The sequence below is a fragment of the Chrysochloris asiatica genome, unplaced genomic scaffold (genome assembly GCF_000296735.1).
Source record: "Chrysochloris asiatica unplaced genomic scaffold, ChrAsi1.0 scaffold00271, whole genome shotgun sequence".
NCBI classification, from domain to species: domain Eukaryota; kingdom Metazoa; phylum Chordata; class Mammalia; order Afrosoricida; family Chrysochloridae; genus Chrysochloris; species Chrysochloris asiatica.
The window spans coordinates 1,910,212-1,933,609 of NW_006408789.1; the positions used below are offsets into that span (position 1 = coordinate 1,910,212).

Consider the following 23,398-nt stretch of genomic DNA (forward strand, 5'->3'; position numbering starts at 1 on the left):
AACTACTGATCCTTCCTCTTTGTTTCCAACGTTTGCATTCCAATCACTAGTAATGATCAATACGTCCTGATTGCATATTTGATCAATTTCAGATAGAAAAAGCTGGTAGAATTCTTCTATTTCATCCTCATTGATTTTCATGGTTGGTGTGTAAATTTGAATAATAGTGGTATTAACTGGACTTCCCTGTAGGTGCATGGATATTATCCTATCACAGACTGATCTGGATATGTTCTTTTTGATGATGAATGCAACACCATTACTCTTCAATTTGTCATTCTTGGAATAGTAAACCATGTGGTTGTCAGATTCAGAATGGCCCAAACCCGTCCATTTCAGCTCACTTAATGCCTAAGATATCAATGCTTATGTGTTCCATTTCATTTTTTGACAATTTCCAATTTTCCTAGATTCATTCTTTATACATTCCATGTTCTGATTATTAATGGATGTCACAGCTGTTTCTCTTCATTTTGAGTTGTGTCCCATCAGCAAGTGAAGGTCCCACGGGCTTGGCTTTACTCCCACAGGCTTTACTCCATTTACATCATCATGGTCAGCTCTACTTTATTGAGGCAGCTCTTCCCCAGAAACATTTTGAGTGCCTTCCAAGCTGAGGGGCTCATTTTCCAGCACTGTATTTGACATTGTTTCTCTGCTATTCATAAGGTTTTCAGTGATTAAATATTTGGAAGTGATTTGTCTCTCCTTCCTAGTCTGCCTTCGTCTGGAAACTCATCTGAAACCTGTCCACCATGGGTGACCCTGCTGATATTTAAAATACCAGTGGCATAGCTTTCAGAATCACAGCAACTCATAAGCCACCACAGCATGACAAACTGACATATGAGTAGTAACATTTCAAGAGGTAGTAAATAATCAAGAGCCAATGATATTGAAGGAGGAAGTCCAAGGTGCATTGAATTAATTGGCAAAGAACAAGGCACCAGGAATTAATGGAATAAAAGTTGAAATCTTTCAAGACAGTGAGGCAGCACTGGAGGAACTCACTCATCTGTGCCAAGAAATTTGCAAGACAACTATCTGGCCAACTGATGATTGGAAGAGTCCATATTTGTGCCCATGCCAAAGAGAGGTGACCCAATGGAATGTGGAGATCATTGGACAGCATCTTTGATATCCCATGCAAGTAAAGTTCTAGTAAAGGTAATACAGAAATGATTGCAAGCATACATTGACAGAGAACTTTCAAAGGTCAAAGTCAGAATCAGAAGAGACCGTGGAACGAAGGATATCATTGCTGACTTCAGATGGATCTTGGCTGAAAGCAGAGAATACCAGAAAGATGTTTACCTGTGCTTTATTGACTATGCAAAGGCTTTCAATTGTGTGGATCATGACAAACTTTGGACAACATTGCAAAGTATGAGTATTCCGGAACACTTAATTGTGCTCATGAGGAATTTGTACCTGGACCAATAGGCAGTTGTTCGAACAGAACTTGAGAACACTGATTGGTTTAAAACTAAGAAAGGTGTGCAACAGAGTTGTATTTTTTCATCATACTTATTCAACTTGTATGCTGACCAAGTAATCTGAAAAGCTGGGTTATATGAAGAAAAACATGACATCAGGATTGGAGGAAGACTCATTAACAACCTGCGATATGCAGATGATACAACCTTGCTTGCTGAAAGTGAAGAGGACTTAAAATGCTTCCTGTTGAAGATCAAAGAGCACAGCCTTTGGTATGGATTACATCTCAGTGTAAAGAAAGCAAAAATCCTCACCACTGGACCAATAAAGAACATTCTTGTCAAGGGGGAACAAGTTGTCAAGGACTTCATTCTTCTTGGATCAACCATCAACAATCGTGGAAGCAGCAGTCAGGAAATCAAACTACATATTGTATTAGGCAAATCTGCTTCATAAGACTTTTGAAAGTGTTGACGAACAAAGATGTCAGCTTCAGGACTAAGGTGCGCCTGACCCAAGCCATGATATTTTCAGTAACCTCATTTCCATGTGAAAGCTTAACAGTGAATGAGGAAGACTGTAGAAGAATTGATGCTTTTAAGTTATGGTGTTGGAGGAGAATATTGAAAGTGCCATGGGCTGCCAAAAGAACAAATAGATCGTTGAAGGAAGAAGTGCAGCCACAGTGCTCCTTGACAACCAGGATGGCCAAACTTTGTCTCTCATACTTTGGACATATTGCCAGGAGGGATCAGTTCCTGGAGAAGGGATATCATGTTTGGTAAGGTGGAGGGTCAGAGAAAAAGAGTAAGACCCCTGCGAGATGGATTGGCAAAGTGACAGCATCTGTGGGCTCAAGGTGTTGTGATAATTGTGAGGTTGGCCCAGGACCAGGCAGTGTTTTGTTGTGTTGTACATATGGTCGCTGTGAGTCAGTACCGACTTGATGACACCTAACAACAACGCTCTGGTAGCGTAGTGGTTACGAATCGGGCTGTGAACCTTAAGGTCAGCAGTTCGAAACTACCAGCTGCTCCGCGGGAGAAAGATGAGGCTTTCTACTCCCGTAAGGATTTACACCCTCGGAAACCCTGTACAGGGTCGCTATGGGTCGGACCCGACTCGATGGCACTTAACAACAACAACAACAACAACAACCATGTGATGTGGTGTTTAAGTTCCCATTTTTAAAAAAATGAAATTTCCAGGTTTATGTTTTAATAATGTCTAGTTTCATTTCATGTACAAAACCACCACCATGACCATCAGGTTAGAGCAAAGAAGACCAGGGTCCCATGCTGGGGAGATGAGCTATGGTCTTCAAACTTATAATCCCCAGCATAGGACCCTGAGAGAAGGTGGTACATGGGTTGGTGAAATAACAACACTTCCCTACCATTTAGGGAAAAAAAAGAAAATTCAGCTGTAAACTTTGAGTGGTTTTTCTAGAATAGTTTCTCATTATTGTTATTGTTATTTATGTGCCTTGTGGTGACAGGAACATGGCACGTCTTAGTCTGCTATCTTAATGACATCTAGGCATAGTATTTTGAGGAAATACAAGACTAACTTTGGTGATGCATTAGGTATGCTGTTTCTAAGTGCTGTCAAGTTGGATCTGACTCATAGCAACCCTGTGTAGGGTTTCTGACGAGTGGGAAGCGCTATTAGCAAATACACAGAGTTAAGAATGCACTGTGTGTCAATTTCAAGTTGGGAGTAAAGGAGACATGGTTCTGGCTTTCATGGAGTTTACTGTTTACTGGGGAGATATAAATAGCTTGGAATCACCCAAATACAGGACTGGATATTTTGGTAATTGCCATAAAAAAAAGTATAAGGAATTTTGAATGCACATAACTTTGGGAACTTGATTTCATACGGGGGGATCCTAATGACGTTATTCCAGTGGCACTTAGTTAAACCACAATTTTAGAGTGGACATCTGTTGGCTGCTTTCATTTAGTTTTGCAAAAATATGTCCTTTAGAAACCAAGTCTTTAAAATGTTTTTAATTGCTTGGCAAATCAGGGGAATCATGCTTTTGGCTAACTGGTACTGTTATTTATGGTTGGAAAAACAACAGTATTTGATTATGTTGAGCTTCAAACTTTTCCTTTTGATTAATGAAAATCTTCTTGGCAAATATTTTTATGATGATCTGTTTTTACTTGATCCAAGAGAGTCCACTCCCTGAATCCATTATGAATGCTTTCAGACATTTCCCTTAATTTTACTAAATGTGCAAAATCAGTGGAGCATCCATTTAGGGATGTTTAATAGTCAATTGAAGTAATAAAAATAGAATTGAATCAAATCATTTGGGTTTATAGTTTTCATAGGTGCAGTGATGTCATCTCATTTTTACCTGATTCTTCATGTTTGGGACCATCAATTCATTGACATTGTTCCATTCTTTAGTCACATGTGTGCTTTGTGGTTGCAAAACATCCTTTCATCCCTTGCTTAAATTTCATTTCTGCTTCTTTCCAGAGAATCTTTAAGAGGATTTCAATATTTAACCTCTTAGAATTTAACTTGGTGCTTCTTATCTTAGTCTTCCGAGAAAGAATCCAATAGAGAAATGTTAAAATTTTAGGAACACTTCAATAAGAAAGAGAATGATTTTACAAAGAGAGAGATGTTTTAGCAACTTGGTTAATAATGGGTTAAGGACTCAGTTAGGATATCTGAAGTGTTCCATTTGGAAAACAGATCCTGTCAAAATTTTGAACATGAAAATAAAAGTAGTTATTTTTTAATCCTTTGAAAATAAGGTGAAGCCAAAGAGGTTCTGAGACTGATGGAGATAAAAAAAAAAAAGATGAACTTAAGCACAATGTAAGTATTTTCTACTAAAGAGACATGAAGCTGGAAGTGCCATGAATGGGCAGTTGGGCAAGGCTGAGCAACTAGGTCCATCCACTGAGACTGATGTAACCACAGATAAACCTAGATTGGTGTCTGACCTACCTTTGTGGGTCGTTCTGAGCCCAGATGTGGAGCCTTTCCATTCTGTTCCTTTTCACTGCACATAATTAGACCAGATGAGTCAGCATTCTGCAGCCACAACTCTGAAATTTGGAGGCAATTGTGCCAAATTAGCTTTGCCTGATGTATACCCTATACAACATGAAAACTATTTCTCAGTGCCACAGAGCTCTCCTGTCTTTTGGAAAGACCTAACCTGTCTTTTGACTTAGTGCTGATTATAATCTTTTTTTTAAAAACAAGACTTCATGGAAAATGACAATCAAAACGTTAGCTATATGGATTTCAAAGATTATTTTAAAAGTGGCTTTATGGAGGATAAATACAAGGGGGACTTCAAATAGTTGGTGGAAAAATGGAATGAAAAGACAATGGCATTTTTCCATGAACTTCTTCGAGCGCCTTCGTATGTGGTCTGTGTAATTTCCTCGCTTATTTTTGGACACTGTCTGGTTTCATATCCCAAGGCTCTAGTGGGTTTTCACTATTTTAGTGCGATTTCAAAGATGAAGTGTAGATGAAAGGCATTGCAGTGACATCAAACATCTTTACTAGGTCTGGAGAAAATGTGCTTTTGTTAGAATATCACTTTCTATCACCTTTGTGAGCAACATTTACATATTCCATTTATAATGTGCAAATTATCACTTTATTGGTCCAGTCATGATTATTTTATTTGGTGTCAATATTGGGTCCATGTTCTGAGTGAAGCAATGTGCTATAAACACTTGAGACTACAAAGATGAATAAAACACAAGATTTAGCCAATGGGATGAGAATGCACAGCTGAAGAAATAATATAGTGAGTGACAGAAAAGTCTGGGAAAAACTGCTGTAGCATTTAGATCAGGGACAAGGGACTTCAAATTTATGGGGTTAGGAATGGCTGGTAAGAAGTCAAGGGTATGAAGACCTTAACATTGCAATATTTTGCCATGGAGAAATGGGTGGTAGGATATTTGACACCTTGGAAGTTTCACCTAAGCATGTCCTATTCATTCATATAACAAATTTCTATTATATGTTGGGAGTCTTGGTGTGGCGCTGTAAGATAAATGCAGGACTTCTAGGTTGGTTTGAATCACAAAGTCAGCCATTCAAACTCACCAGTCTTGCCTTGGAAACCCTATACAGGGTCACTATGAGTCAGAACCAAACCATTGTACTTGACAACAACAACAATATTATATACTGGCAATTAAACTAGGTACTGGGGCTGCAGTAATTAATAAGGGTTAAAAGATGCAGGTGTGGAAACTGTAGGATAAGCACTGGACCACAAGATCAATTTGAACCACAGGCTTGGTGGTTCAAACCTACCAGTCGCTCCTTGGAAACTGTATACAGGGTCGCTATGAGTCGGAATCGACTTGTTGGCACTTAACAACAACAAGACACTGAAAGAGCCCTGGTGGCTCAGTCATTAAGCACTCAGCTGCTAACTAAAGGTAAGGTCGGTGGTTAGAGCACACCAGCCACTCTGCAGGAGAATGTTGTGGCTGTCAGCTTCCCTAAAAATTGAAGGTTAGGAAATGATGGGAGAGTTCTATAATGTGACTGTGAATGAGAATCTTCTAGGCAGTTATGGGTTTGGTTTGGTTTAGTTTTGCTTAGAAGACACCAAGGAAACCTTGGGTGATGCAAAAAATGTTAACATGTTTGGCTGCAAGCCAAAAAGCTGATGGTTTGAATTCACTAGAGACATCTCAGAAGAGAGATCTGGCTAGCTGCTTTTAAAAACTCAGCCATTGGAAACTATGCAATAGTTATTGTTAAGTGCTGTTGAGTTGGTTCTGACCCATAGTGGCCCTGTATAGGGTTTCTGAGGAGCAGCTGGTGAGCTTGAACCACCAACCTTGCAGTTCAAATGGCTTTGCAGTCTGGCGCATTAGCCCACAGTGCCACACCAGGACCCCCATAGGGTCCCCTTAAATTGGGATCAACTCAAGGGCAAGTGGTTTATAAGTTACTGAGTCTGTCAATTCCTTGCTTGCAGACCACCACTGGTCCCCAAGGCACTGAGCTTCTATAGTTGAATATTCACAGCTGCTTCCTGCTGACTTGAATCATTCATAAGACATTAGTAAACAAACAGTAAAAAAGAGTTGAGGTTGATTGGGGTGAGTTCCACAGCGTGGTGATGAAATGAAGAGAGATGGGTAGCAGAATATGAACCAGAAATGAAAACTACTGGTCAGTGCTCTCTAAGGATCATTAGAAAATGAACAAGTCCTATTTGAGGCTGCCAACTGAAGAACGAAGTCATTTTGAATGGAAAAATTTGGCAAAGCTGGAAATTTGCAAAGAGCTGAGATTTTATGGCAACTGTACTTTGAGAATAACCAAAGCAAAATAAATTGTGGGCAGTATTTGTGAGTGAGAAGAGAAGGGTTGCAAAGTTTGAGCTAAAAGAAAAGACAGGGCTTGTGAACAGAAGGACCAGTGAGAGTTTGCATGGTCTAGTGTTTGGTTGGGGAAGTGAGGCCAGATGCACGAACTTCCTTTGTCATGAGACCCTGGAAGCTCTTTCTTAATTTCAGTATGTTGCTGTTGTATTGTTGTTGTTGTTGTTAGGTGCCATCGAGTTGGTACCAATTCATAGTGACCTTATGCACAGCAGATCCTGGGCCAACCTCACTACTGTTGCCATCCTTGAGTCCATCGATGCTGCCACTTGGCCAATCCATCTCATTGGGGGTCTTCCTCTTTTTCTCTGACCCTCCACCTTACCAAACATGATATCTTTCTCCAGCAATTGGTCCCTTCTGACAATATGTCTGAAGTATAAGAGGCAAAGTTTGGCCATCTTGGCCTCCAAGGAGCACTCTGGCTGCACTTCTTCCAACACAGATCTGTTGGTTTTTTTGGCAGCCCATGGTGCTTTCAGTATTCTCCTCCAACACTATAGCTCAATCAGCTCCAACTCATATCTGTCCTCTGCACAACAAAAGAAAACACAGCCCATTCCTACACCATCATCACAATTGCTGCTATGCTTCAGACCACTGCTGCTGCCACTCTGCCAATCCATCTCCTTTGGATCTTCCTCTTTTCTTGACCCTCCACTTTACCAAGTATGATGTCCTTCTCCAGGGACTGGTCCCTCCTAACAATATGTCTTAAGTAAGAGATGAAGTCTGGCCATCCTAGCGTATAAGGAGCATTTTGGCTACACTTTTTCCAAAACAGATTTGTTTGTTCTTCTGGCAGTCCATGGTACCATTAATATTCTTCTTCATCACCATAACTCAAATGCATAAAATTTTGTACGGTCTTCCTTATTCATTGTCCAGTTTTCACATGTACATGAGGCTATTGAAAATACTATGGCTTGAGTCAGGCACACCTTAGTCCTTAAACTGACATCTTTGCTCTTAAACACTCTAAAGAGGTCTGGTAGCGCTGTGGGTTAATGTGCTGGTCTTCAAGGCCGGTTTGAATCACAAGATCTGTGGTTCAAGCTCTCTAGGTGCTCTTTGGAAACCATATACAGGGTCACTATGAATTGGAAATGACTTGAAAACACTTAGCAACAACAACAGCAGCAATGCAGCATATTTGCCTACTGCAATACATCCTTTGATTTCTTGACTGCTGGATCATAAGGTATTTCTATGTCGAACCTTCTGAGGAAGTGCCATATTGCTTCCCAGAGAGGCTGGACCATTTTGCAATCCCACCAGCAATGCAAGAGGATCCCAGTCTCTCCACATCCTCTCTAGCATTTATTGTCCTCTACTTTTTTTCATCTTTTCTGTTATTGCTGGTGTGAGATGGTATTTCATTGTTGTTTTGATTTGCGTCTCTCTAATGGCTAGTGATCATGAACATTTATTCATGTTTGTTGACTGCCCGGATCTCCTCCTTGGTGAAGTGTCTGTTCATGTCCTGTGCCCATTTTTTTAAAATTATCTTTTTCTAGTAGAGGTGTTATAGTTTCCTGTATATTTTAGAAATGAGTCCCTTGTCTGATGTGTCATTGCAAAAAATTTTTTCCCATTCTGTGGGTTCCCGCTTTACTCTTTGGTGAAGTCTTTCGCTGTACATAAGTTTTAATTTTTAGTATTTCCCACTCATTGATTTTGTCTACTTCTGTGTGTGTAGTTTTAAAAATATTTGGTACTGTTTGTATTTCCTGAGTTAGTGCCCTCACATTTGTCCCTACTTTTTAATCGATGGCCTTCATAATTCTGGGATCCACATTTAGGTCTGTCATCCATGCTGAGTTGATTTTTGTATAAGGCATGAGGTAAAGGTCTTGTTTCAATCTTTTGCATATTGCTTTCCAGTTCTGCCAGCATTATCTATGGAAAAGACTATCCCCTCCCCATGTGATATAGTTATGTAATTTGTTGAAAATCAGTTGGCTGTATGTGGATAGGAAAATTTCTAGATTCTCGATTCTGGTCAGTTGATCAATGTATCTTTCATTGGAATTATGTTGAGGAATTTACCTTCAATTCCTACTTTGTTGAGTGTTTTTATAAGGAATGGATGGTGGATTTTGTCAAATGCCTTTTCTCCATCAATCACTATGATCATGTGGTTCTTTTCTTTTTTCTTATTTATATGGTGGATTAAGTTGATTGTTTTTCTAATGTTAATCCATCCTTGCATCCCTGATATGAATCCCATTTGATCATGATGTATTATCTTTTTGATATGCTGGTGGATTCTATTGGCTAGGATTTTGTTGAGAATTTTTGCATCCATGTTCATGAGGGATATTGGTCTGTAATTTTCTTTCTTAGTGACATCCTTCCCTGGTTTTCATATGAGGGATATGCTTGCTTCATAAAATATATTAGGAAGTTTTCCATCCTCCTCTATATTCTGGAATAATTTGAGTAGAATTACTGATAGCTCTTCCCTGAATGTTTGGTAGAATTCACCAGTGAAGCCATCTGGGCCTGGACTTCTTTTGGTTGGGAATTTTTTGATGACCTGATCAATTTCTTCTTTTGTATGTGTCTGTTCTGGTTTTTACTTCACTGTAAGTTTAGGTAGGCTGTGTTTTTCTAAAAATGTATCCATCTCTTCTAAGTTTCCAAATTTGTTGGAGTACAACTTTTCATAGTATTCTGTTACTATGCTTTTGATATCCTTTTGTTCCATTGTGACGTTGCCCGTGTGGTTTCTAATGCATGTTATTTGTGTCTTCTCTCTCTTTTCTTTTGTTAGGTTTGCCAATGGCCTGTCAATTTTGTTAATCCTTTCAAAGAACCAGCTTCTTGTCCTGTTGATTCTTTCTATAGTTTTTCTGTTTTTGATCTCATTTATTTCTGCTCTAATCTTTATTATTTCCTTTCTTTGGTAGGCTGTAGTTTCCCTCTGTTGATCTGTTTCTAATTGTTGTAGATGCTGTGGTAATGTGTTAATTTTGTTTCTTTCTTCTTTTTGGATATGTGCGTTTATTGCAATAAATTGTCCTCTCAGCACTGCTTTCACCCTGTCCCAAAGATTTTGGTATATTGTCTTTTTGTTCTCGTTTGTTTCTAGAACTTTGTGAGTTCACCTTTTATTTCTTCTACTACCCAGTTGCTTTTCAGCGGGGTGCTATTCAGTTTCCATGTATTTGACTTGATTTCCTTGGGTCTTCCTATTGTTGATTTCTAATTTGATAGCATTGTGGTCTGAGAAGATGTTTTGCAGTATTTTGATATTTGTAAATTTATGGAGGTTTGTTTTGTGGACTTACACAAGGTCTATTCTGGAGAATGTTCCATGTGCACTAGAAAAGAATGTGCATTGTGCTGTCGTTGGGTTGAATGCTCTGTACCATCTAGTTGGTTGGTTGTGTTGTTTAGTTCTTCTGTGTCTTTGTCAAGTTTCTTTCTGGTTGTTCTATTCATTGTGAAAACAATGTATTAAAAATGCCCACTATTATTGTAAATTCGTCTATTTCTTTCTTCAAATCTATTAGAGTTTGTTTTATATATTTTGGAGCTCTTTCATTGGGAGCATAGACATTTACTATGGTTATGTCATCTTGTTCAATTGTCCCTTTCATCATGAGATAATGTCCATCTTTATCTATTATGCTGATTTTTGCCTTGAAGTTTATTTTATCAGAGATTAGTACTGCCACTCCTGCTCTTTTTGTTATTGCAATTAGCTTGGTATGTTTTTTTCCATCCTTTGACTTTTAATCTGTTTTTGTCTCTGTGTGTAAGATGTGTCTCTTGCAGACAGAATATTGAAGGATATTGTTTTCTTATCCATTCTTCTTCCCTCCATCTCTTAACTCATGAGTTTAATGCATGTACATCCAGTGTCATTAAATTATCAATAGGTATGGATTAATTGCTGCCATTATGTTTGTTTGTTTTTTGTGGTGTTGCTGCTTTCTTTGTTCTGCATGTCTTCTTGTGCTGAATTCATGGTTTTTGTGAGTTTCCTCATAGTTTTAATGTTTCCATGGTCTTCTTGGATTTTCATTTTCTTGGTTTGTTGTGAAGTGTTTATTTTCTTTGAGGTTATCTTATTTTCCATTAACTTTTCTCTCCATTTAGTGCAATGTATCTTATTCTGTAATCTACCTGACCTTCTCACTATCTTGATCTCTGTTCCTACATGTTTACCTTCTTCCACATTGTAATTGTTTTGATCATAGACTGACCTCACAGATTCTATGAGTTTGTTCTTATAGTTTTTTTCTGTCCTCAACTCTTCCATTTAGTTCTGGGAGGTGCTGCCACATATGTCAGTCTCTGGTTGTTGTCTGTTCTTGTTGGTTCTCAGGCCACAGAACTCCCTTTAGGATGTTATGTAGCACAGGTTGGCTTTGGAAAAGTCCCTTAGCTTCTGTTTATCCTGGAATGTTTTGATTATGTCATAGTATTTGATTGATAGCTTTGCTAGATAAAGAATTCTTGGTTGACAGTTTTTTGTTTTGTTTTTTTTCTATTAGGATTTTATATATTTCTCCTCATTGCCTTTTTGACTGCATGGTTTCTACTGTGATATCTGAGTTTAATCTGACTTGTTTGCCTTTGTATGTAACACTTCTCTTTTCCCTAGCTGTTTTCAGGATTCTTGCCTTATCTTTGATTTTGGAGAACTTGATTATGATACGTCTCGGTGATTTTCTTTTGGGATCTATCCTTTCTCAGGTTTGTTGAGCTTCCTGAATGTTTATCTTTTCACTTTTCAGGATGTTAGAAAATTTTTCTTCCAGAAGCTCCTCAACTATCCCTTCTGTGGACTTGTGTGATTCTTTGTGTTCTGGAATGCCAATAATTCTTAAATTATTCCTCTTCATGTTGTCTAACATGCATCTTAGACCTTCTTTGGATTTTTTTATCCTTTTGTTTTTGTTTTTTTTGTTCTTGCTCCTCTATCTTAGTGGTATTGAGACATTTGTCCTCCAGTTCACTAGTTCTGCCTTCCATCTCTTCAATTGTACTCCTTTGCCCTTTCAGTGTATTGTCTATTTCTGATATTCTATTATTTATTGTTTGATCCTCTTTCTGTAGGTTTTGAATTGTTTACAATGCTATATCTAGCTTATCTGATTGATCCTGTAGCACTTACCTGACTTCTTCCTTAATTTTCTCAACTCCATTGTAAAGTGTTTTTGAAATATTTTATAATAATTTTTCTGAATTCCTTCTCAGGCATTTCGAAGGCCTGCCCTCCTTCCATAATGTAGTCCAGGTCTACCTCTAGGTTATTTGTCTCAGACATTTTATCTTGTTTCTGGATGTGTGCTGATATGTTTATCTGTTTTTGCTTTTTGGATATGTTTAGTATTTATCTGTGGCCTTAATACTTAATTGAGTGTGTGTTTTGGTATTTTTTATGCTTTCTTATTCCCTCCAGGTAGATGTGATTAGGAGGTAGGCTTCCCTTTTCACTCTTCATATTGCTTAACTCAGAGTAACTTTCGCAGGTGTTATCTGCCTCCCTGGTATATGGCAGTTGGTATTGGTTTTGCCTGGATTGTGGGGCTTAATTTGGTGTGATTGTATCTTAACTTCATGGCAGCAATTACTGTCTCTTCTTGGGTAATATAGGGAGAGAAAGAGCCCCCTAGAGGTAAAAGGAGGAATAAAAACAAAATACAACAGAACCGAACAAAAAAATAACAAAAAACAAAGCAAAAAACCTCATTGGATACTCTAGTCTATCATTGTGGGAAAAGGAGAGGAGAGAGAGAAGAAAGAAAGAAAGGAAGGCAGGAAGGAAGGAAGAAGAAAGGAAGGAAGAAAGAAAGAAAATCTGTAGCCGAATATGAGTATGACTTTAATGTCTTCTTTCAGCTTCTTGCCTTCAAGGCCATCTGATAAATTTCAAGATGCCACTGTTTATTGTCATCCTGTACCTCAGGATTTTATTTTTGGCCTGTTTTGTTTTTAAACTCTCTCCCTCTCCACAACCCTTGTTCTGGCCTTTTTCCCTATTAATAAACAGTTCAGGGCTGGCTGTGCCATTTTGAGCTGCCTGCTTGTAACGTAGTGGTTATGAATCGGGCCTCCAAGCCCAAGGCCATTAGCTCAAAACCACCAGCTGTTCCATGGGACAAAGACTATGCTCTCTGCTCCCGCAAAGATTCACAGCCTCAGAAATCCTGTGCAGGGTCACTATGAGCCAGAACAGACTCCAAGGCACTCAACAAATGAGAAAGGCAAGTCCCTCTAAATGCTGAGAGGATCTGTGCGTATGCATGGTGGAAAAACCCTCCAGTGGTGGGGGTGGGGGTGTTCACTAGCTCAGGTACCCCTCTAGTCACCAGAATGGATGTGCACAGACAGCTAGAGGACAATGAACAGATACAAAAAAAAAAAAAAAAATCAGAACAAAGCAAAACCAAACAGAGCATATTGTCACCTTTGCGCCGATGTTCCCGTGGTCATTAATTCCTGGCATGTCTCCTTGCTCCCCTGCTTGGTCTTGCTGTTTGGTCTCACCCATGTTGTCAGCTCTGGGCTGTTGAGCCCGGCAGATTCTAGAGTATGAGATTTCGTACATCTGCTAAAAGTTCCAATAGCTCTAAGCCTTCAAAAAATTTTAAATATGCTTACCTATGTGGTTCAGAGTTTTGGAGCTCTCTCCTGAACCCACTTCATCTGGTATTCTGTGGCATTGCTGACAGAAATCTTCACTACACCTCTACCCTATCTGCCATCAAGTCCCACTCCCTTTCCATTTTATTTTTGACAACTTCCAATTTTCCAAGGTTCATATTTTGTACATTCCAGCTCCTGATTATTAATGGATATTTTTTTAGCTGTTTCTCTTCCTTTTGAGGTGTACCCCATCAGCAAATGAAGTTGCTAAAAGCTTTACTCCATTCTTGTCATCATAGTCATCCTTTCTCTGAGAAGAGAGCTATTTTCTAGTTGTATTTTGAATGCCTTCCAACCTGAGGGTCTCATCTTCTAGCACTGTATCTGACAGTTTTCTGTTGCTATTCAGAAGGTTTTCTGTGGTTAAACATTCAGAAGTAGTTTGTGTCTTCTTCTTCCTAGTATGTCTAAATCTGGAAGCTCCACTGAAACCTGTCCACCATGACTCTGCTGAATAACATGCATCACAGTAACGTGAAAACCACTATAGCACAACAAACTGACAGACAGATTGTGGTCAATTTAATATCTCTCATCTTAACCTGGGAGCCTGTTTTCCTTGACTCAGTTCAACTCACAGTGTTTTTATAGGACAGAGTCGAACTGCTTCATAGGGTTCCCAAGGCTGAAGTCTTTATGGGAGGAGCCTTGGTAGCACAGTAGTTAAGCACTTGGCTCATAATACAAAGGCCAATAGTTGAACTCACCAGCTACTCCAGTGGGAAAGATGTGACAGTCTGTTTCCATAAGGATTTAGTCTTGAAAACCCTATGTGACAGTTCTACTTTGTCCTATAAAATTCCTATGAGTTGGAATTGACTCAAAACAAATGGGTTTTAATCTTTTAGGAAACAGACTGCCACATCTTTCTCTTGCCAAGTGGCTGGTGGGTTTGAATCACTGATCTTGTGGTTAGAAGTCAAGGGCTTAACCACCCACCAGAACTCCTATATCTTTTGTTTGTTTGTTAATTTATTTATCCTTGTAAAATCTCATAAATTTTGTAAAATCCTCTAGTCCTTTGACCTGACCAATATGTTTGTCCTGATAAGTTTGTGAGGTTGGTGCAGGACTGGATAGTGTTTTGTTCTGTTGTACGTAAGGTCACAATTGATCTGAACCAACTTAATGACACCTAACAAACAAACAAAACCCAACATCCTCTATATCATCAACCATTCACTGACTCTAGGCCAGTTCCCTCCAGTCTATATGAGGCTGTCTCAGACTCTCTTCCACTCTCTTTAGATTAAGATGCTACTGTTCTCTCTCCTGCTGTTCCCATTCTCAGCCAACTTCTGAAAGGAATGCCCTTCACTAGTCTTAAAGTCCATTCACTCTTTTGAACGTTGGCTTGTGCGTATACCCCTTTACTGGAATTCCTTGCTCTTTGCAAACTCTGACTTTACTTTATCAATCCTTGCTTTGTTGTACCTCTCTGACCCTTTTGGAACTATCAATCAATCACTCTCCTTTTGAAAGATTTCTACTTCCTTAAGTTTTTAACTTCCAATTCTCATGGTTCTTCTAGAACTTTGTAACTGTTCACTCTCTATTGCATTTTGGGAGGTTGGTTTCCTCTAGTATATCTCCAGAGATCATTGCAACTATCTATGCCCTTCACTCTTCTCAGTCTGCGTGTTCTAAAATACTGGATATTGAAGAATTGTTCGCACTGATATCCAGGGCATAAATATTTGAATTGCTGTCTTTCTACTTTTGCTTTACATTGCTCATCAGTTCATCTGAGTTTCCAATGCTCCATCTGTTTTATGTTTTGTCTCTGCTCCCAACAGACCTGTAGTGTGGCCTAGAATTGGAATAAGGTTTGGTCCCTAATGGTTCTGAATTAATTGTGAATCCCTGAGAAAATGAATATATCTGTTATAATCTAGCTAATTTCATTTTGTCATTGAATAAATCCTGACTAATATATTCTGGTGTAGGGACTCCATTTTTAAAGCAAGTTTGCAATAAACAATTTCCCCTTCAAGGTTAAAATAATAGGTAAACACCTTTTGCTGCAACAAGAGGTAACATAAGATTAGCTTACATTATGATTCATTATTTCAAATGTCAGAATAAATGGAGCAGCCACATCTCCCAAGCCTCTTGTTCTTTAGAGAGCAGCGTGTGTGTTTTGCTTTTCCAGTGTTAGTGGGTTCACTGTATTCTTTTGTTGTTGTTGTTGTTCTGTTTTGTTTTCTTCCACTTTTTTTTTTTTTTCTTTTCCAGGCCCAATTCAGATAACCGGCGCCAGGGTGGCAGAGAGAGATTGGCTAGTACTGGTGACAAGGGAAACATGACCATGGAATCTGCCAAGGAAACTCGCTACTGTGCAGTGTGCTGTGACTATGCCTCAGGGTACCATTATGGAGTCTGGTCCTGTGAGGGCTGTAAGGCCTTCTTCAAGAGAAGTATTCAAGGTAATAGTGTGTTGAAAACGACTTATTCCATTTTTAATTCTAAGAGCAGAAGGAATAAAGGAAGGAAGACTAAGGTCAGCCGTTGTACAAAACATTCATACCTAGTAGATCCACTAATACTTTTGGTGGAAACATGGAGAAGAATGGCTAGCACTCAAGAGAAGTGGACAGAAGCTATGGAAACAGAGGCTGAGTAATTTTATTTCTTCTACTTGGTAAAATTCAATTGGTGTGGAACAACTCTTGAAGAGGGAATTTCAGGAGTGAGGTCTCTGAGGAAGGAAGATGGTGTCTGTGTATTGATTTAGGACCATCAGGTGGACATTCATGTCTTGCAGATAGCTATGTTTTTATAATATGGTGTGTTATAAACTGTCTATAAAGAATTCTTGTCTACCTAGTTTTTGTTCAGGGAAATAGTCTGTTTTAATCTCTACTCCAGACCTATTCTAATTCAATGTGCTCTCCTCTTCCTCCTCTTTCATCACTTTGTTGTCTCAAGGATTGACCTGACTTTTGAATAAGATGATAAGATCAGACTCAGTGGCTGATGACTTGAAGTAAATTCCATCTGACCAAACAGTTTTAGGTACCTACCTATAATGTTTCATTTCTCCCCTGCATTGATATTTTTCTAACATAGAGACGACCAATGACAACTTTTTTGTCATATTGTCAGCTTACAGTTTGTTTCTGCCCCGAGTGTCTATAGGTTGCATTTCATAGTATACTCTTGAGAAACATCAATATTTTTTACTATTTATGCCAAGTTCCTTTGTCTTACAGACTCTGAGAAATTTTGTTGTTGTTATGTTGTTAGGTGCCATCGAGTCGGCACCGACTTATAGCAACCCTATGCACAGCAGAACAAAACAATGTCCAATCCTGGATCAACCTCACTACTGTTGCCATACTTGAGTCCATCGATGCTGCCACCTGGCCATTCCATCTCGTTGGGGGTCTTCCTCTTTTTTTCTGACCCTCCATTTTACCAATCATTATATCCTTCTCCAGCGACTGTTCCCTCCTAACAATATGTCCAAAGTATAAGAGATGAAGTTTGGCTATCTTGACCTCTAAGGAGTACTCTGGCTGCATTTCTTCCAAAACAGATCTATTGGTTCTTTAGGCAGCCTATGGCGCTTTTAGTATTCTCCTCCAACACCATAGTTTAAAGGCATCAATTCTTCTACTGTCTTCCTTATTCACTGTCCAGCTTTTGCATGCATATAAGGTTATTGAAAATACCATGGCTTGAGTCAGGCGCACCTTAGTCCTCAAGCTGACATCTTTGCTTTTCAACACTTTAAAAAGTTCCTGTGCAGCAGATTTGCCAAATGCAATATGTCGTCTGATCTCTTAACTGCTGCTTCCATGAGTGTTGATAGTTGATCCAAGAATAATAAAGTCCTTGACAACATCAATCTTTTCTCCATTGATAAAATGTTGTTTATTGGTCCCGTGGAGAGGATTTTTGTTTTCTTGACATTGAGATGTAATCCATACTGAAGACTGTGCTCTTTGATCTTCATCAGTAAATGCTTCAAGTCCTCTTCACTTTCAGCAAGCAAGGTTGTATCAGCTGAATATCACAGGTTGTTAATGAGTCTTCCTCCAATCCTGATGCCACGTTTTTCTTTATATAACCCAGCTTCTTGTATTATTTGCTCAGCATACAAGTTGAATAAGTATGGTGAAAGAATACAACCTTGTCACACACCCTTCTTAATTTTAAAACATTCAGTGTTCCCATGTTCTGTTTGAACAACTGTTTCTTGGTCCAGGTACAGATTCCTCATGAGCACAATTAAGTGTTCCGGATTACTCATACTTCTCAATGTTGTCTATAGCTTGTCATGATCCACACAATCGAAAGCCTTTGCATAGTCATTAAAGCAAAGGTAAACATCTTTCTGATATTCTCTGCTTTCAGCCAAGATCCATCGGACATCAGCAATGATATCTCTCGTTCCACAGCCTCTTCTGAATCTGGTTTGAACCTCTGCAAGTTCTCTGTCAATGTATGATTGTAGTCATTTCTGTATTACCTTTAGCAAAACTTTGCTCACTTGAGATATCAAAGAGATTGTCCTATGATTTCCACATTCCATTGGGTCACCTCTCTTTGGAATGGGCACAAATATGGATCTTTTCCAATCAGTCGGCCAGATAGTTGTCTTCCAAATTTCTTGGCAGAGATGAGTGAGTGCCTCTTGAAAGCTTTCCATTTGTATTCCATCAATTCCTGGTGCCTTGTTCTTTGCCAGTTCCTTCAATGCTCCTTGGACTTCCTCCCTGAGTATAATTGGCTCTTGATCATATGCTACCTCTTGAAATGGTTGGACATTAACCATTTCCTTTTGGTACAGTGACTCTGAATATTCCTTCCATCTTCTCTTGATGCTTTCTGCATCATTCAAAAATGTGCCCAGAGAATATTTCAATAATGAAAGTCGAGGCTTGAATTTTTTCTTCAGTTCCCCCAGCTTGAGAAATGCTGAGCATGTTCTTCCTTTTTGGTTTTCTGATTCCAGATCTTTGCACATTTTATTAAAATATTTGGCTTTATCTTCTCGAGCTGATCTTTGTAATTTTCTGTTCAGCTCCTGGGCTTCCTCATTTCTTCCATTTGATTTAGCATCTCTACACTGGAGAGCAAGTTTCAGCGTCCCTTCTGACATCCATTTTAACCTTTTCCTTCTTTCTTGTCTTCTTAATGACATTTTGCTCTCTTCACGTATGATGTCCTTGATGTCATCCCACAACTCTTCTGGTCTTCGGTCTTTAGTGTTTAATGTATCAAATCTGTTCTTCAGGTGATCTCATTTTCAGATGGTAAGTTTAGAATAAATGAATACATTTTTGTCTTAATACTGAAACCCCAAAAGCCCAATAACAAAAAAAACCTGTTGGTGTCAAGCCCCTTCATCTCATAGTGACATTATAGAATGTTCCACGGGGTTTGCAAGGCTGAAATCTTTACAGGAGCAAATTTCAACATTTTTCTCCTGCAGAATGGCTGGTGAATTTGAACTTTCAACTTTTTTGGTTAGCAACTGAGTACTTAATCACTATACCAGTGGGGCTACTTTTTGTCTTAATGGGACACGTTTCTCTGTTTTTATTACTTTGCTTTCTCAGCTTCAGGGAAAGCACATAAACACTAACAATGTTTCTGATGGAAATTTTGTATAGTTTCATCTGTGAAAATCTACACTTAAGTAACTTGTTAAGATTGAGTCTGTTAAGTTAGAGTGTACTAAATTAATAGGCAATGATCCTAGAAGACATTCTCATGTACTTTTTTGCCGTACTCTTCCCTACTCTGATGGAGACAAAAGCTGCAGAACCTATATTTTTTACTTTTCCTTATATTTCTAGTGAGATCGTTTCTTAGACATTCATATCTTAGTAGAATAACATATAAGGCTAACTTGGTCAATTTTAAAAGCATTTTCTTTAACAATCCTTGTACTCAACATCTTTTAGAGCTCTGCTGAAAATGTAAGCCAATTTTTTTATTGGCATTATTTTATAAAATTAAACATATTGTCTGATATTTGATCTTAGTTAAATTATATGTGTATATTTAAGTTAAGTGTAAGGATAAGTAGTTGGAAATATGGCCTTGGTGATAGAAGCTATGCTGGAGATTGCATGATAGAATTTTACAAGACCAATGGCTTATTCATTGCAAATACCTTTTTTAAAAAATAACATAAAAGACAATTATACACATGGACCTTGCCAGATGGCACACATAGAAATCAAACTGACTACATCTGTGGTAAGCTATGATAGAAAAGCTCAAAATCATCAGCCAAAACAAGACCAGGGGTACTGTGGAAAAGGCCACCAATTGCTCATATGCAAGTTCAGGCTGAAGCTGGGGAAAATTAAAACAAATTTTAAAGAGACAAAAGATGACCTTGAATAAATCCCATCTCAATTTAGAGATCATCTCAAAAATAGATCTGATGCATTAGACACTAATGACTGAAGACCGTAAGAGTTGTGTGATGACATCAAGAACATCACACAGAATGGATGCCAAAGGTCACAAGAAAGACAAGAATGAAAGAAAAAACTAAAATGGATGCCAGAAGAGACTCTGAAACTTCCTTTTGAGTGTAGCGAAGCTACAGCATTAACACACCAGAGGAGAAAACAGAAAACACTTGAGCAGAACAGAAAAAAGTCAAAGAAGAAGGTATACACTTATTAAAATAGATATTATATTAACATGGCAGTATTTCAATTTGAAATAAAAATATAGATTTTTTCTTGGTTGTTGTAGTTCAGTACCATCAAGTTGGCTTGGGCTCATAGCGACCCTGTATAGGGTTTTCAAGGAGCTGCTGGTGAATTTGAAACACCAGCCTTGTAGTTAGAGTCCTTGGAAACCCTATACAGGGTCGCTATGAGTCTGACTTCTTGTATGTGGTATTAATGATATTGTTCAGTTATTTCCATTTTCTATTCTCTTCCAATCAGTTGGCCAAGTAGCTGCCTTCCAAATTTCTGGGCATTGTTGAATCAATGCCTCCAGTTTCGCCTCGGTTTGTTGAAAGATTTCAATTTGTAGTCCATCAAATTCCTGGAAATTTGTTGTTTGTCAGTGGCTTCAGTGAAGCTTGGGCTTCTTCCTTCTTATTCATTGGCTCTTCATCATATGCTGCCTCTTGAAACAGCTGAATGTCAATCATTCCTTTTTGGTACAGTGACTCTGTGTATTCCTTCCATCATCTTTTCATGCCTTCTGCCTCATTCAATATTTTTCCCATAGAATCTTTCAATATTGCAAGTAGAAGCTTGAATTTTTTTCTTCAGCTTGAGAAAAACTGAACATGTTCAAAACACTAAATGCACTGAATATACAATGAAAGGGAAGACAGAGTCTCTGTCTACATAAAGCATATAATGTAATGGGACAGGCAGACTAACTGTCAATTCAACTACAGTGTGGAAATGCTACCAAAAAGGTCAGGGCAGTGATTTAAGGAGTGCTGGTGTGGCACTGTGGGTTCATGTGCCAGATTGCTAAGCCATTTGAACTGTAAGGTTGGAGGTTCAAGCTCACCAGCTGTTCCTGGAAAATCCTATACAGGGTTGCTATGGGTTGGGATCCACTTGATGGCACTTAACAACAACAACAACAACAACAATTTCTCTTTGGAGTCCTGGTGTGGCACTGTGGGCTAATGCTCTGGACTGAAAAGTCAGTTTGAACCACAAGGTTGGTGGTTCAAGCTTATCAGCTGCTGCTCTAAAACCCCATACAGGGGCCCTATGCATCAGAACCAACTCAGCAGCATTTAAAAGCATCAACAACAACAACAACAACAATTTCACTCAGTCCTGGTGGATGAGCCAGCATCTCAGAGAAGATTCTTGACTTAAAATGATAAACCTAGACCTGGAGGATGAACCCAGTGAACCAGGGGAGGAATTTTCAGTTATAGGAATGACCATATGTGAAGACCAAGAGGTAACCTAGAGTGTGGGAAGTTTACCTTCCATGTAAAGAAAAGCATTGTTGGAGCATGTCTCTAGATCTTTGCTGTTGTTAGTTGTAAATGAACCAGCTCCAGCCAGCTCCCATATATAGCATAACAAAGCATTGCCCACTCCTGCAACATCTTCTTGGTCTTTGCTATGGTTGAGTCAATTGCTGTAACCATTGTGTGGTGTTTTCCAACCCGGGGGCTCCTCTCCCAGCACTACATCAGAAAGTATTCTGTTGTGATCTGTAGACTTTACATTGGCTGATTTTTAGAAGTAGATACCAAGTCTTTCTTCCAGTCTGCCTTAGTCTGGAAGTTCTGCTGAGACTTGACAACCATAGGTGACCCTGCTGACGTTTGAGATATTAGTGACATAGTTTACAACATCACGGCAACACTCAAGCCACCACAGTATGGCACACTGACAGATGAGTGTTCATGTATTCTCTTAGACTGTGCTCAAACTTTGACTGAATTTCCAAGTATTTTATTTGTATGTGTGTGTGTGTGTGTGTGTATAAAAGGGAAATACCAGAGCAAATTTAAGTATTTCTAGTGGCATGTTCTCATTATAGTCTCAATAACTTGAAACCAAAAAGTTTTACTGAACTTCTGTGGCTCTTTATAAATCACACATCCCTCAAATGCATTTAAGGAGAGTGAAGGATCTAACATGTAGGTTGAAAGTCCTGAAGATGCATCTCCTGTTCCTGATTTTCTTGTTACTTAAGAAGAGTGTTAGGAACGAGTATCCATCAGATTAGTCTAGTGCTTTCAGTGTTTTAGTTGAAGAGGTAAAGTGTTGGACTTGAAAGCATACAAATTTCCATCTACTACTTAGTGTACAAACTTGATTACTCAAGCATTGAGTAATAGCTTCCAGTTGAACAGATTTCTTTTAAAGCCAAGTCAAGGACACTATTTAAGGGAAAGGGTGAAGTTGGATATGCTCTGAATTTATTTGTCACTGGGGGTGGAGAATCAGTGTTCCTGAAGCTGTGTTTCAGACAGAGACTCTGGGATCAATTCTATAAACAGGTTGGACTATAGGAGCAGGAATTCTGAGCTCCTGATCCTCCTTTGCTATCATTCCAAATGTCCAGAGTCACAGTAGAGGTCCAAACCTATCTATACACCATTAGCTATGCTGTCATTTCATAATCCCTCTATGTAGCATATAGAAAAGATGCTCCACATTTAACCAGTCATCTTGCTTTAGAGGTTAGATTAGACCAGTAGGACATGGTGTCAGCGATGGAGTTAAGATGCAATGCCATGAGGACCATAGGTTTTTACCACCTACAACTGACAGCTAGGTCCACCACCAGGATTTAGCAGCTTAGCGTGAGGTAGTCCAGCACCCTGGATAGCTCCTGTTGTAACTGCAGAGAGTAAGCAGAAACTTGTTTCCAAAGGAACCTTAGAACCATTCAGTTGGCTCCATCTACTTTGTAGAGCTCTTTGTTTTTTGGATCCTAGGGATTCACCCTTATTCACCTAAGAGACATGCCATGGGAAGTCTCCATCCTCTGCCCTCACTGAACACTTTCCATCCTTTCTAGAAAAGGTCAGCAGAATGGATAGAGGATAGACCCAGGGACTATCTGCCTCATCACATCACTTAACTATTTATTCTCTGGGGTTCTTTGACAGATACAGCTCAGGATTGAGTTCCTAACAATACATTGTTGTAGTTGTCATTGTTGTTAGGTGCCATCAAGCCAGTGCCGACTCATATGCAAGTTCAGGCTGAAGTTGAGGAAATTTAAAACAAATCTGAAAGAGGCAAAAGATGACCTTGAATAAATCCCACCTCAATTTATACATCATCTCAAAAGCAGATCTGATGCATTAGACAATAATGACTGAAGACCTTAAGAGTTCTGTGATGACACCAAGAATATCACACAGAATGAATGCAAAACAATACAATGTTGTAGTTGTCATTGTTGTTAGGTGCCATCAAGTCAGT

At 38.9% G+C, this 23,398-nt stretch overlaps 1 protein-coding gene across 1 annotated transcript in view; it reads left to right on the top strand.

Annotated features, from left to right (window-relative positions):
* Positions 1-23,398, top strand: part of ESR1 (estrogen receptor 1) — a 427,711-nt gene that overhangs the window by 49,191 nt on the left and 355,122 nt on the right. Inside the window, exon 2 of the mRNA XM_006874352.1 lies at positions 15,732-15,922. Within this exon, the coding sequence (XP_006874414.1) occupies positions 15,732-15,922 (191 nt within the window). The remainder of the gene's footprint in view (positions 1-15,731; positions 15,923-23,398) is intronic.